Source organism: Eptesicus fuscus, chromosome 2, assembly GCF_027574615.1.
Source record: "Eptesicus fuscus isolate TK198812 chromosome 2, DD_ASM_mEF_20220401, whole genome shotgun sequence".
Classification (NCBI taxonomy): Eukaryota; Metazoa; Chordata; class Mammalia; order Chiroptera; family Vespertilionidae; genus Eptesicus; species Eptesicus fuscus.
The window spans coordinates 74849547-74865134 of record NC_072474.1 but is presented as its reverse complement, the minus strand read 5'-3'; the positions used below and the strand labels follow the sequence as shown (position 1 = coordinate 74865134).

The 15588-nt window shown below is 40.1% G+C and overlaps 1 protein-coding gene across 1 annotated transcript in view; it reads right to left on the bottom strand.

Annotated features, from left to right (window-relative positions):
- LOC103301742 (transmembrane protease serine 11E-like) overlaps window positions 1-15588 on the bottom strand; it is a 42521-nt gene that overhangs the window by 24396 nt on the left and 2537 nt on the right. The window contains exon 2 of the mRNA XM_054728678.1: window positions 34-158. Within this exon, the coding sequence (XP_054584653.1) occupies window positions 34-158 (125 nt within the window). The remainder of the gene's footprint in view (window positions 1-33; window positions 159-15588) is intronic.

Genomic DNA, 15588 nt, shown 5'->3' with positions numbered 1-15588 from the left:
AAATCACATGATGCCAGGGCAGCCCATACTTACTGTATCTCACATAATGAACAATGAGTCCAATGCACACTGCCAGAACAATCAGGGATAAAAAGGTGATGAGGCCAATAACCCATGGCTTCACACATGCTCTCTTCGTGGCCCTGGCCACAGAAGACCTGGGAAAGCAAGCAAATGGGTGAATTATATCACAGTTGTACACTGTACCCACTTCTTGGGTAAAACAGATATTTCTGGGGAATTCAGACACTCAAACAGATGATAGCATACTGTTTTGTTTAGAATACACCCTGGGTCCCAGGCTGCTAAGCCCAGTCTGGCTCTGGTTGCCTGACTTTTGGCAAGTAATTTAACTTCTCTGTGCCTGAGTTTTCTTATCCATAAAGCAAGGATGATAATGATAAACCTATCTCATAGAATTGTTGTAGGGATTAAATAAATTACTGTATGTAAAATGCCTACAACAGTGCCTAACATGTAGAAAGTGCAATGTAAATGTTAGCCGTGATTTATTGTGCTGTCTGTGTGCAGGACACTGAGTTAGCACTGTAGGAGCTATGGAAATGTTTAAAGCTTGTTTCTACCCCTCTAGAATCTTAAACTGCCCAAGAAATGTGTTGCAGCTTTAATCATATCAGGCTCCAGATAGAGTTTCTAATTCAATCTCTTTCTGTTTTTCTGATCTATAGCCAAACAAGCTTTCAGGATACACATAAAAGGTAACCAGAGGTCTGTTCTAAAAAAGCTAAATGTTTGAGCTAATAGTTATCTCTAAACTTCAGTGATGCTGCAGGGAATCTCTTGTTCATGAGACTCCCTCAGCCTCTCCCATTTGTTCTGCCTTCAGAACCATGTTACTGAAAAATGTCTGTTAACCTTCTTTGTGTTTAATTAGTAAAGTTGCTGTTTCCTTGTGTACAACAATAGATACTAAGCAAACTCAAACACTAGAGAAAATGAGATAATATGTCAGTTGGCTAAAGAGTTTGAATATGATGCTATTTTAAATTTCTTGAGGTATTTGTCATGCTGGCAGAACCAATGGCATGTATTCATACCTCCAGAGCACTGTCTGGTACATGAAGACTAGGGATAAGTATAGTGTTGTTTTGGAGGGGGACCAGAGATTGAATCAAAATAAAGATAATTCCAAGTCCAGCTCTTTCCTTACCAGCTTGGACAAATCACTTAGACTCTGAGCATAGTTTCTCTGACGATAGGGACAGAAGAATACCCATACTTTCAAAAGCATGAGGTTGATTGTGGAACCCAGAATGAAACTGCAAAGCATTTTTCAATATCTATAATAATAAAAGCATAATATGCTAATTAGACCAGACAGCCGAACGACCTTCCAGACATCCTTCCGGACAAAGCTTGGGCTGCGAGGGCCGAGCCCTTGCACAAATTTCATGCATCGGGCATGAAAGTGTAAAGGTCATTCTTAACTCAAGCACTGTATAAAAGCAGGTGGTAAGGCAAAAATATATATATATATTGCTTGCAGAAACCAAGGGGACTCTATTTCCACGTGATATATGGCCAAGAAGTGATATCATTTTGATCCTTACCACACCATCATCACATCCTGTCTCTGCCTCCATGTCCTGTTCTGTGTGAACATTGTTGCAGAAGTCAATAATGTCACCGTTGCTACATGACTCTGCCTCTGCTGAAGGCCTGGGGTGTGGTGCAAGGCCCCTGGGACTCTACTTGTCCTGGGACTTTCCCATGAGACTGTAGTCAAGGAAACTTCATCTTCCTCTACCCTATCTCTTCCATCACTAGTTCTCCCTTGAGTGGGATTCCAAACACCTGTTTCTAGTATGGCAATTATTGAAATATAAAAAGGCTTCTCCGCAGGAGGTTATTTTTATGTGCAAATGTGCCTAAGAAGCCTAAAAACTGACTACTGTTCCTGCATCTGTGAATGCTTGCTATTCGCCTGTTGCAGAAGAAAGGAGATGCATATAGCAGACGTAAGCAAAATGTGGGGGATGGGAGGAGGGGACAGCCATGGGAGGGAAAGGCTTCTCTACTAATAGCAAAACATGCCAGATAAAGAATATGAATTTACAATAGAAGGAAACATGATAAAGCTATAACAGTACATGATCACTATATAGAATTGTGAAATATGACAGAAGTTCTATTCTACGATACCTTTTTATCAAGACAGAAAAGTAAAATAATGCAGTCATTAGACTGATAGGGTAGAGCTACATGTATTAACATGCAAAAGGTCAATGATATATTTTAATGAAAAAAACGTTGCAGGAGAATATGCATTCTGTGTCTAGTTTCTGTAAGTAAAACCATATATGTGTGTGCATTGCAAAATATATAGGAAGACACAAACATTATAAACAGTAAGAAGTGGAATAACAGAAATAAGAAACCTTTAACTTCAATGTGCTTTTTTGTGTTGTGGTGGATTTTTTCCTAACAAGAAATATCATAGCTTTTGAATTAAATAAAAGAGAGAGGAGGGTTGAATTTCAAAAGATAATGAGAATGATTATGTGCCTTTTCATGGAATTTCTGTCACTATTGTGCCCAAAGTTACCAGCGTGTCCTCCTTTCCTGACCCCCACCTTTTACAGCTATTTCAGTGATGGTCTTTGGTGCCTTTGAATGAGATAAGAGAGGTAGCATGGGACAAAGAAAAAAGAGAAGCCATCAAAAACACTTTGAATAAACAAGAGAGTATATTGCTGAGCACCACCACCAATTTATTTACTGTACATTCTTGTACCAGCAGATTCAATTTTCTCTTATTTCCTCCACATGAAAAACAGGAATAATAATCCCAAACCCCTGAATTATGTAGAGATGAAAAATGATAAAATATTGTATTACTTTGAGCTCCCAAGCAGAAAATTATTGTACAAATGCCAAGGGCTGTTATTATTATCATTATTTTAATTATTAATAATAATGGTAATAACCTCATTACTGAGATGTTTGTCATTTGAAACATTAACTATTCCCTTCCCAGTCTACATGGTATTGCTTTTCAAACTGATTCACCCTGTTTCTTAATTACTTCTTTGTTGCTCTCTCAGCAAGTGATTTAATACTGAATTTCTCCAAATTAGATGTGGTAGAAGTGTGCTAAAAAATCATTAAAATGGAGGAATAAAACCATTTTATATATCAACAGAAACATGTAATTAACCCCCTTCTTCAGATAAACCCTTGTCCAATCATCATTGTGGCCTGTTGAAACTTATCTGAAGTTCCTCCCATAAAATTACCTTCAGATAGACTGGTTGAATTCTAATAGCTTCAGTGGCATCAAATTTCTTTCTTCCTATTATTTTTCTTTTCCATTTGGGGACATTTGTGATTAGACAAAGAATATAGCAGGTGAATAAAACAGTTAAAATATGGGTACATTTTTATAATCCCAAAATTGCCAAAAGAAAAGTTGTATGTCCAGAGTTGCATTATCATTGTCACTTTTTAATGAGTACTAAAAAAGAAAAGCAGCCCAGCTGGTGTGGCTCAGTGGTTGAGCATTGACCCATGAATCAGGAGGTCATGGTTCAAGTCCAAATCAGGGCACATGCCCCAGTTGGAGTTTTGACCCCCCAGTAGGGGGCATGCAGGAAGCAGCCAATCAATGATTCTTTCTCATCATTGAAGTTTCTATCTCTCTCTCCCACTCCCTTCCTCTTACTGAAATCAATCAAAACTTATTTTAAAAAATAAAGAGAAACACAAAACAACTACAACAAAAACAAGGGCGGGGGGAGTTACTAACAAATAAACTTTATGGTAAGCACTAGGGAATGAGAAGACAAAACTCACGGTGCTTCAAAGGAAAGTTCACCAGAAAACCCCTACACAATACCACCACCATGGACTGATTGATGAGGATCTTCAACTCTTTGCTCATTATCTATAACTAGAGGCCCAGTGCATGAATTCGTGCACAGGTGGGGTCCGGCCAGCCCACCCTGATCAGATGGATTGGGATGGGCCTGCAGGGGGAGAGGACACAGTAGGTTGGCCAGCCAGCCCTGCCCCCGATAGGGGAATGGGGTGATCAGGGGTGGGGCCAGCCAGGGGGAGGGGCTGTAGGCAGTTGGCCAGCCAGCCTGTCCCCCTGGTCAAAATCCCGGTCGAATTCCCAGTCGAGGGGACAGTTTGCATATTAGCCTTTTATTATATAGGACTAGAGGCCCAGTGCACGAAATTCGTGCACGGGGGTGTGTGTCCCTCAACCCAACCTGCACCCTCTCCAATCTGGGACCCCTCAGGGGATGTTTGACTGCTGGGTCTAAAAAGGCAGTCAGACATCCCTCTCATAATCCTGGACTGCTGGCTCCCAACTGCTCGCTTGCCTGCCTGATTGCCCCTAACCACTTCTGCCTGCCAGCATGATCACCCCCTAACCACTCCCCTGCCAGCCTGATCAACGCCTAACTGCTCTCCTGCCAGCCTGATCGTCCCCAACTGCCCTCCCCTGACAGCCCTGTCACCCCCAAATGCCCTCCCCTGCATATTCCCTCTTTATTAGATAGGTTTTTTTCTTTAACATATTGGACAGCCCTAACTGGTTTAGCTCAGTGGATGGAGCAACGGCCTGTAGACTCAAGGGACCCAGGTTTGATTCCAGTCAAGGCCATGTACCTTTGTTGGGGCCATATACCCAGTGGGGACTGTGCAGAAGGCAGCTGATCGATATTTCTCTCTCATAGATGTTTCTAGCTCTCTATTCCTTTCCCTTCCTCTCTGTAAAACATCAATAAAATATATATAAAAAAAGAAATATTTAAGATTCCTCCATATCTGCCTGGCTGGTATGACTCAGTGGCTGAGACCCCAGGCTGGGGGCATGGACCCAAACCGCTGCTTGGTGCTAGAGCATTCCCAAGTGGCTGCAGGCAGTTCCCATCCCACCCCCAGCCACTTGGCGCCTACACTCATAGGCTCCGAGTGGCCAGGGGGCGTTCTGGGACCAGGCTAGGAGCAGCCTGGGTCCAGATGATGTTCCCGGGACCCAGGCCAATCAGCGGCTGCGTATGCAAATTAACTGCCAACTTTGTTGGGTTAATTTGCATACTCGCTCTGATTGGCTGTGGGTGTAGCGAAGGTACAGTCAATTAGCATTTTTCTCTTTTATTAGTGTAGATGGTAAACAGCATGAATGTTCTTAGTTCACCTGTTTCACCAGGTCAGTCCAGCTGAGCTATTTTGAATGAACATGTGCACAATATCTATAAATCTGGTGGTACTAAAGCATTGTTATCAACCACTTAACCCAGAGGTCAACAAACTTTTCTGTGAATGTCCAAATAGTAACTAAGGCTTTCTGGGCCACACAATCTCTGTTGTAGCTATTCAACTCTGCCTTTGTAGTGCAAAAGCAGGCAAAGACAATACATAAACAAATGAGCATGTCTGTGTTCCAATAAAACTTTATTTCTGCACACTGAAATTTGAATTTCACAAACTTTTGCTTGCCGTGAAATATTTTTCTTCTTTTGATTTGTTTTCAACCATTTAAAAGTGTAAAGGTCATTCTTAACTCAAGCACTGTATAAAAGCAGGTGGTAAGGCAAATCTGGCCTTTGGGCCATAATTTACTGATGGTTGACTTAAGCAAGAGCTGGCAAGTCAATGCTAATTGCGTTGGGAAGCTATAATGGTCTTTTCTTTTTCTAGTCTCACTTTCATAGCAAAGCTAATGTAGTTTATCGCTAATCCCATTGTCACTGAACTTGTTCTGACAATTCTCACCAAAACTTGTCCTATAGCTTGACAACAGATTTCTCTCCGGTCTACCAGTCTCCATATCATTCTCCATTACAGTAAGCTGTCTTTCTAGAAGGGATATGCTAATGGCGGAGACTGCTTGAACCCAAGTCGACCTCAGTTAGCCTAGTATTCCCCCTCTGTCCCATGAGCTTTCAAGATCTCTGCCTTTGCTCCTGCTGCTCCTATTTGGAGTAACTTAGAGTCTTTTTTAATATGCATATGTATAATTTATGTAAAACAAGTTACCAAGGTGGCCCACTCACACCTGAGTCCCTCCCCTTAGCTCTCGCTTCCCCAGGATGGCCAATTTGATCAGTGCACCAATACTGGAAAGGGCTGGGGGCTATTCGATTGTTTATATGTGTGTGTGTGTGTGTGTGTGTGTGTGTGTTATGTGTGTGTGTGTGTGTAATAGAAAGAACTTTTTGGAAGTTAATTTTATTTTCATCTAGTAATATATGCATATTGTCTAATAAATGAAATGCGACTACTTGCCACTTAAGTCTTTAGCAAATGTTTTTTATTTACCTCTGAGTTTCTGAATAATGTTCTCACATAGAGTCTATTCTTTGCTTGCATCATAAAAGCCTGTGGGTATTTAAGAGCCGATTCAAAAAATCTACTCACTTCAGTTAAGTCTAGTCATCATCCCATCTCTGAATAGCACAGCTAAGTATGCATTTTGAGCTCTTTGAGGATAGGGTCTAATTCTTACTTATTTCTATATTCTCTGAACACATGTTCAAGGAATATTCCCAGAGGGAATTGAAGCTGACTAAACAAATAGAATCAACCATTTGTCAGTATCACATATGGGTTTTGAACTCTCTTAAAACACTCTGGTCTGCCATAGTCTTGGAAAAGAACTTGGAATCTGACACACAAAGAAAGACAGGTCAGACATTGTAAAGAATAATTGCTATTTAAGTAAGCCTGATTTCCATAAGATACTTTATATAATAATGAAGCTTTGGTTAATGTTTCTATTTCACCTGTGTTTAAAATATGTGATTTTCCAAATTGATTTTATCTACCTACTATAAAGTACTATCATAGTACAAAAAGTGACAAATGCAAATAAAAGGACATTAATTTCAGAAGACACATATTATTTGGGATTACTGAATGTCTGTATGTTATAATATCTAGACAAAAGCATAATGAAAGATACCATAATAAAGTAACAATATGGTCCCTTATGATATTGCTAATTCCCTACGTCAGTGCTTAAGATTTAAAATATAATTTATTTTTTTATTTTAAGTGTGATTGCAGCTTATTTCTTTAGCTCATAGGATTGTGCCTCCTTGTCCAATCCAGACAAATCCTTCAGATGGTTTTTCTTACCAGAGGCATTGGTGAGATCTGCCATCTTTTTTATAATTTCTGCAATACAACTATAAAAATATCCAGGATAAAACTAAAAATTTGGCCCTAGCTGGTTTGACTTAATAAATAGAGTGTTGGCCCTCAAACTGAAAGGTCCTGGGTTCAATTCTAGTCAAGGACACATACCTAGGTTGCAGGCTCAATTCCCAGCCCTGGTCGAGGCGCATGCTAGAGGCAACCAATCAATGTGTCTCACACATCAATGGTTCTCTCTCTCTCTCTCTCCTCCTCTCCCTTGCACTCTCTCTAAAAATCAATGGAAAAATATTCTCAGGTGAAGATTCACCAAAAAAAGACAAACTAAAAGTTCATATCTGTGTGCCTGGATTATATGTTTTCACTGACTTTTTAAAACAATACAAACAAATTACTCCTTAATAAAATTGCAAAAACATATTCTGCCCTGTCTACATTTACACAAACACCTCAATAAAGTGTCTAAAAGCATCAACCTGGTCCTTGGACTAAATTTTGTGTGCACTCCCTACAATAATAACTATGAATAGTTCTCAGAGAGAAGTTATAATTATAACAAGGTGGGAGTCTAATTACTAGACAACTGTTTCCGTTTTATTTTTTACAACACCAATGTAATGGTGGGAAGCTCATTGTTTTTAGTATGAATTGTTTTTACTTATATTTTACCTTGTTCTACACTGGATTAAGGTGGCTTATAAGGAGATTTTATATAGAGATAGATTTTATATATATTTTATATAAAATATGGTATTAAGTTAAGTTTAGAGATGAAAGGATAAAGCAAAATGTAAGTGAAAAGATAAAATGGGAATAGAATTAAAACTGTATTTCATAATTCCCATGTAGACATTTCCTTAAGTCAAGCCACAACATTTATAGCTCTCTGGACAAAAAAACAAACAAACAAACTTTGGTCAGGTACAGTCTTCATGGCACCCATAAGATAAAAACTGAGCAGTTGCTCAGAAGCAATACAATTCTTTCAGTTCCTCATTAAAAGAATCCTATCTAATAATAGACAAATAAGCAAATTGACCATACCTCCGACACACCCACAAGCCACACCCACCATCCAATCAGAGCGAGCATGCAAATTAACCCAAACCAAGATGGCTACAGCCACAGAGAGCAAGGTTTCCTAGGTAACAGAGGAAGCCAAGCTTTCCGCCTGCCCTTGCCAGGCCTAAGCCTCCACTCAAGCTACAAAGTTTCAATTATAGGAGGTAAACAAATTCAAACAAATGGTGGCAGAATGGAGCTTGAGAGAGCAGGCCAGGGTTGCCGCCGGCAACAGGGGAAGCAAAGCTTTCCACACACCCTGGTCGAGCCCACCCGCTTAAGGCAACAAAGTTTCAATTATAACCCCAACAGAAATGGCTGCTGGCCTCAGAGGGAGCCCCAGGCTTGGCTCTGCTCCAGGCTACAAAGTTTCAATTGTAGAAGGAAAATAAATTCCAGATACCAGGGCCTCCGCTTGGGTTGCCAGGGGGCGTGGCAGGCCTGCAAACCACCACAGGCCCCTCGCTCAGGCCGTCCCACGCCCCAAGGGAACCCCCACCCTGATCCGGGACACCCTTCAGGGCAAACCAGCTGGCCCCCACCCATGCACTAGGCCTCTATCCTATCTAATAAAAGAGTAATATGCAGATTGATATTAAGTTAAGTTTAGAGATGAAAGGATAAAGCAAAATGTAAATGAAATAGCGACTTAATAATAGCGACTGGTCGTTATTATTAATTAAGTGCACAAGGTGGCCAGCAGGAGAGGGCAGTTGGGAGGCACCCAGCCTGCAAGGGAGGGCAGTTGAGAAGGACCAGGCCTGCAAGGGAGGGCAGTTGGAGGTGATCAACCCTGCAGGAGAGGGCAGTTAGGGGTGACCAGGCCGGCAGAGGAGGGAAGTTGGGGGCAAACAGGCTGGCAGCAGAGTGGGTAGGGGTGATCAGGCTGGCAGGCAGAAACGGTTAGGGGCAATCAGGAAGGCAGGCAGGCAAGCAGTTGGGAGCCAGCAGTCCTGGATTGTGAGAGGGATGTCCCATATTGGAGAGGGTACAGGCTGGGCTGAGGAACAACCCCCCTCCATGCATGAATTTCGTGCACCGGGCCTCTAGTCTATATAATAAAAGCCCAAGCGACCATTACGGCGAACGACCAGAACGACCGGTCGCTATGATGCGCACTGACCACCAGCGGGCAGACACTCAATGCAGGAGCTGCCCCTGGTGGTCAGTGCACTCCCACAGGGGGAGCACTGCTCAGTCAGAAGCCAGGCTCATGGCTGGTGAGTGCAGCGGTGGTGATGGGAGCCTCTCCCGCCTCCATAGCAGCACTAAGGAACAGCAAGCAGGCAGGCAGTAAGGATAAAGGACTGAGAGAGGGCTCCTGGAGTGCGAGAGGGTGCAGGCTGGGCTGAGGGCACACCCTCCCCCAACAAGTGCACGAATTTTGTGCACTGGGCCTCTAGTACTATATAATGTAATGAACTATGTTCTCTAAGCTATTCTTAGCACAGAAACAAAAATTTGTTTTATAATACTCTTAGAATGTCCCTCAATTCTAACAAATGGCATCAATTACTATTCAGTAAAAGCAATATGATATGGGGCAAAGCAGTGTGAAATCATTCAGATTCCAAGTTCTATATTTTTTGTCTGACAACAGTTCCCTAATCATTATTGAAATGGCTCCTTATGGCATTTTCACAAAGTATCTAAAGATTATTGAAATCATAGACATTAAAACAGTGTTGCTTATTACAGTAGTAAGTTTTTAATAAACATAGTATTGCTTTGTACAGTAGGAAGTTTATAATAAATATTGTGAATGACAGAAAACCCTACCTCTCATTAAACTTTAACTTAGGCAAAACCCATAGCTTAACCATGCCTATATTTAACCAACCATAAAACTGCAGTGATAATCTTTCCTCCCACTTACTTTAACAGGAAGTTGTGAAGATAGCACCTGATATCATCAGACTTTGTTTTATATAAGCATTAGTGGCAACTCAACGGTAAGGAATGTCTCTGATCTCCACTGTACTATCATCAAGGTCTTTATTAAGTTCCTAACCACAGATGGTACAGCATAGGAAATTTAAGTTGACACTCTAACCTCTAGAAATTTACAATCATAGATAGATGGGATGAAAAAAAAATTAAAAATATTATTAAGTAATTAGTTATTCATTTATAGGTTCATAAATTAAGCTATTTAACCCTTAACTCCACTAATATATTTGTTTTCTTTTCCTCAAACTCTTTCCAGTTCAAGATAGTAAGTTGGCATGATCTGAGTAAATACTGTTTAAAAGCAGCAGTTTCCCACAGAAATGTTGACAAGGAGTACCATTGCAGCTCATCATAGGGAATTATACACACTTAAAAATATGGAATAAAAATAAGAATTAATGGGGAGTGTGTGAGTATACCATGGCAAATCTATCACAAGAAAAATGATTGAGAAACCTGAGCTACAGACGCTTGAGGCTGCTAATATATAACATAGACTTTCATTCATTAACTTTATGCATTGTTAGATGCCTTTCTACCAAGTTTTTCTTGTGACTTTGTCTAGATACCTCATGTAAGAGTTGGCATGATATAGTGGAAATAACTCTGAATTGGAAGACTAATTGCCTGTGTCTTAGTCCTAAGAGTTCATTTAAAGATTAAGTCCTTTTATCTAAATCCTAAGTTTCTCGGGTGAGAAATCTATATCATATTCAACATCATAAATTCTAACATCTTCTAACCCCCAACTTGTATGATGTTAAATGTGCTTTCATAGTCTTCATTTTTTAAAATATAATGGAGATTTATATTTTTCATGTTATAATAGGGTAGAATTTACTATGCAAATTAATATCATAATATTATAAGAAAAGTATTCTTTTTATCCAACAGAACCAAATATTTTCAGTTACCAATGTCCATGGCCTTAATTCATATGTATATGCTGATGGCTACCAAATCAATAACTTGTCTAAACTTCAAACCCATATAGCCACCTGCCTACTCTTTACCACAACATTTGAATGATGATATTCTTCTCATCATTTAAATTTAACATGACTATGGTAGAAACTCACAGGTGCCTATCCCAAATATTTGTTCTTTTTCCTTAATAATAGAATCTTTGATTTTGGGTTGGGCCTCCTGGAAAATAGAATAATGTCCATTATCCATAGGAGTCTCATTTAAATAAGTTCTGACCAATGGAATCTCTGTTCCTATGGCTAGAATCTTGATGTGCATGTCCTAGCTAAAATACGTAAGTGCTAGTTGGAGCTCAGCAACCATATTGAACCATGATTTGGAGGATATAAGTTTATGCCAGCGGGACCTCATGACAGTAGGAGCCTAGATTCCTAATTACTTTGTGAACCTACCTATCAGCCATCATCTGCCTGCCTTCAGACTTGTTTTACATGAAACTGAAATAAAATTACATTTCATACACTAAAGCCACTTTACCCTAGATTTCCAGCTACTCATAGCTACATTTAATATATTTACAATATACAAAAGAGGTTAATTGCAATCAGGTAAATACTATTTTTATGTAACTATCTTTGGGAAAAAAGGACATCAAGAAACATACTTATTCTCATGCAATTTCTGTATATGAAAAGATGACAAAAATACTTTTACTTAATATTCTCTTGCAGCATAAATTTGAAATACAAGTAATACATCTAATACTAATAAATCAGGATATCAAGTTTCCATTAAGGATATCATCATAATAAGCTCTGGGACTTTAAACAAATGACTTCCATTTTCTCACTTAGTGGATAATGGTCTGGGCTGTAGTATCAGAAACTTGGGTTTAGTCCTGTCTCTTCCTCTTACAGCTAGGTGGCTCTGAGCAAATTACCCTTTACACCTGTCTGCTCTAAGAATCTATGAGTCAGGCCAATGATCAGCCATGAAGTATAGAGTTTAGTGTAAGGATTTAGAACTCTACTTATGAAACCTTAATCTATCTTTGCTTTGAATCCAGTAATATATGTACAAGTGCTTAGCTATGGCTTCAATGTATTGTATAGATTGAAAGGTTGGTTTGTAATATTTTGGATATATTATTTGCAATCTCTGGTATTCTCTTGATTAGGAAAATTGAGACACTAAGATTAAACTAATTGTTTGAAGAACAAGGAAAGTTAGCTCTGCTTAATCAAGGGCAGTTAGGCATCAATCAGGCTGGGCAGTTAGGCATCAATCAGGCTGGCAGGGGAGTGGTTAGGGGGTGATCAGGCTGGCAGGCAGAAGCGGTTAGGGGCAATCAGGAAGGCAGGTAGGCGAGCAGTTGGGAGCCTGCAGTCCTGGATTGTGAGAGGGATGTCCGACTGCCCGTTTAGGCCCGATCCTACCGGGATCGGGCCTAAACAGGCAGTCGGACATCCCTCGAGAGGTCCCAGATTAGAGAGGGTGCAGGTTGGGCTGAGGGACACACACACCCCCATGCACGAATTTCATGCACTGGGCCTCTAGTACTTCTATATGAATCCAAATGGTAATAGTAATAATAATAACAATATTTTCTGGGGCATGTAGACACTTATGTTAATTTAACTTTTCTACTTGACAATATTGGACTCAGGTGAACTGGGAGAACAGATTCTATCTCTAATATTGATCAATATTCCTGTGACCACATGCAAATTACCTAATCTTTGAAGGTTGTATCCCTTACCTTATAGAATGCAGACAGCAATGCTTGCTATCTACCAGCTTCAGAGGTGGAGTGAGATGGAAAAAGAAAGGTCACTATGCTATTACTTGAGGGACATTTTCTGATAATTCTGGATGCAGTAAAGGGTGTGAACAGGTAAGGAAGAGACCTCCTCTGTATCTATGCTAATTAAAGCCTGGGGAGGATCATAAAAAGAACATCCACATTTTGAATCCAAGCAGCACACAAGACAATTAAATCAGCATAGCAATAGAACCACCTAAGTAGGTAAAGGAGACATTGTGAAGATTATATAGCATTGTAATAAGAGCATAGGTTTGAAGTCAGATAGACCTGGCTCCATTCCCAGTTCTGCCATTTATTGCCTTTGGGCAAATAATGGTACCTGTGAGCCTCAGTTTCCTCATATGTAAAATGGGTATAATACTATAATCATAAGTTGTTATAAAGATTAAATGTGTATGATATTTTAGAAAAGTAGTTGGAACATAGTACATGTGAAACAAATGATAACAATTACTTTTTTTCTGCACTGACTCATAGTTTGACTTTAAACAAAGTGCTAAATCTTTCCATAGCTTTTGCAGCTTCAAAAAAGATATCATCTGACAACTTCAGATGAAAAGTTGCAAGATAGCATTTAATGATGACTGTATGGTACTTTGAATTCCCCGAAGCTTATGATACTTCGAATACCACCTCAGAGTTAGTATTCTAAAAATCTCAGAAATTGCCCAACCATGCAGGTGATACAGATGCCTGGGAGAAGATTGTGCTTGCAGGTTCTGGCATGACTTGGTGTCTCTGCAGCCTGTTTTTCTTTCTCAACCTCTTAAAACTTTCCTAATCTCTAATCCACTCATTTCTAAACCTATTAAATTGTGCTTGAAACTGAGAGCATTCATCACAATTCTCATTCACCATCTTTGATGAAAACATGTCCAAAGAAGTATGCTTTGAGAAGTTTTTAGTAGACTTCTAAATCCTAACCCTGACAAAGCCAAGAAATGCAGCCAGAGTACCCATTTCAGCACCGACCATCTTGGAAGACCTGCTCCACAGCTGCCCAATGTAGAGGGCCGCCTGGGAGGCACCTGGGCATTTCCTTATTCATCAGCTGAACTTGGCTTAGGCCGAGTCACGCCCTGGGAACATGCTTCCCCAATGAGGCTGGACATGTTAATCAGTTCTGACTTCATAGCAGCCCAGGTGTCAGCAGGGGCGGGTCTAGATATGTAAATCCAGTAATGCTGGGGCCTAGTTAAGAATGCAAATAAGCTCCTTTGATCCTAAGTTTTGGTGTTACTTCCTGGATTTGGGGATATAAAATAAACCTGCTGGGTGGCTTAGGGTCGTCGTCATGCTGCCTCTCCATCAGAGAGAAAAGATGGCGTCCCACCCAGCTCCCAGCTTCATGAATCTATTTTTGCGTCTTGTTTTCTTTATTTCTATTATTTCTCAATCCCTGGCCGCCTCCACTTAGAACCGGTTCGTTCATCTCTCTTTCCGTGCGGGACGCGGAAAAGGGAGATCCCCGCCATGTCTGGCCCCCGCCGCTTCAGGCCCCCGCAGCCCAACTCACCTCATTCCCAAGCACTAACGTTTCAGGCACTACAAACCTTATGAACCTCTGTGCTGATATTGAAGCACGTATTGGGCAAATAATGTTGCTTCTTCTTCTTGAATGTTTCTATTCATTCCCTCTTTATAGTGAAGCAATGACATATTTTTGGAGGAAAGCAGAAAGCAATGGAAGAATAACAAAGGTCTATTACACAATTATAGATACTTTAGACTGATGAATTCCCTCCATGAAATGCTGCACTAAGATGAACTTGATTTTCACACAGTAGCAAATGTTGTAATCATTTTTATAAAATAGGGATGATGTAATTGAAGTGCTACACTCTCAGTCACTGATCGCCTTTGAGATAGGGTGAGAAAGTTAGGTCATGTTCTTATTTAAATACAAAGACAGTTTGAAGAATATTAAATAAGGGCAGTTCATACACTCTTTTAAAATGTTTTTAAACCCTTCCTTCTTAAGCATATATGTGCATTATTTCACATTAATCTGTATATGATCTGTTTCTTTGCTTATACATTGTATAGGCATGTATGGGTATACCTACCTACACATACATCTTCTCCATGTATGAACATACATGTGTGCATGTTTCCCATTTCTCTGTTAGACTGCAAACTTTCCAAAGACTCTTTTTCTTAGGCCCCCACACCTGATAGACAATGTGTTACAATAGAAAAGTGTAGACTTTAGAACCAGAAAAGCCAAGGTCAGATTCTAGATTCAATACTTAACTGACCCTGGACAATGTGAGCTGCTATTATTTCATCTTTGAAAACAGTGATCACAATAACTGCTTCTCAACGTATTGTCCAAATTAATTGAGGGACCATTTTACAAAGTGTATAATACATAATAGATGCTCAACAGATAGTTTCCCTCCACGCAAAACTGAGTACACAATGAGAACTCACTACAAGCTGTTACACGGACCAGGACTGATCTTAGCTGAAGGAGAAGTGAGGCCCAGTGTTAAACACTTGGAGCACGATCATATAGCAACCTTGGACCTAACTCTCAATACAGTGGCCCTTCAGCATCACTATCTATTGACTAATTTCAGGGGGGAATATTACTAGATGAGTTTTATATCAAGGTTTTCCCTGTAAACAAACAGATTTTTAATCTGAAAATGACCACCCTCCTTGTTTGACACAAACTCCCCAAATAATGC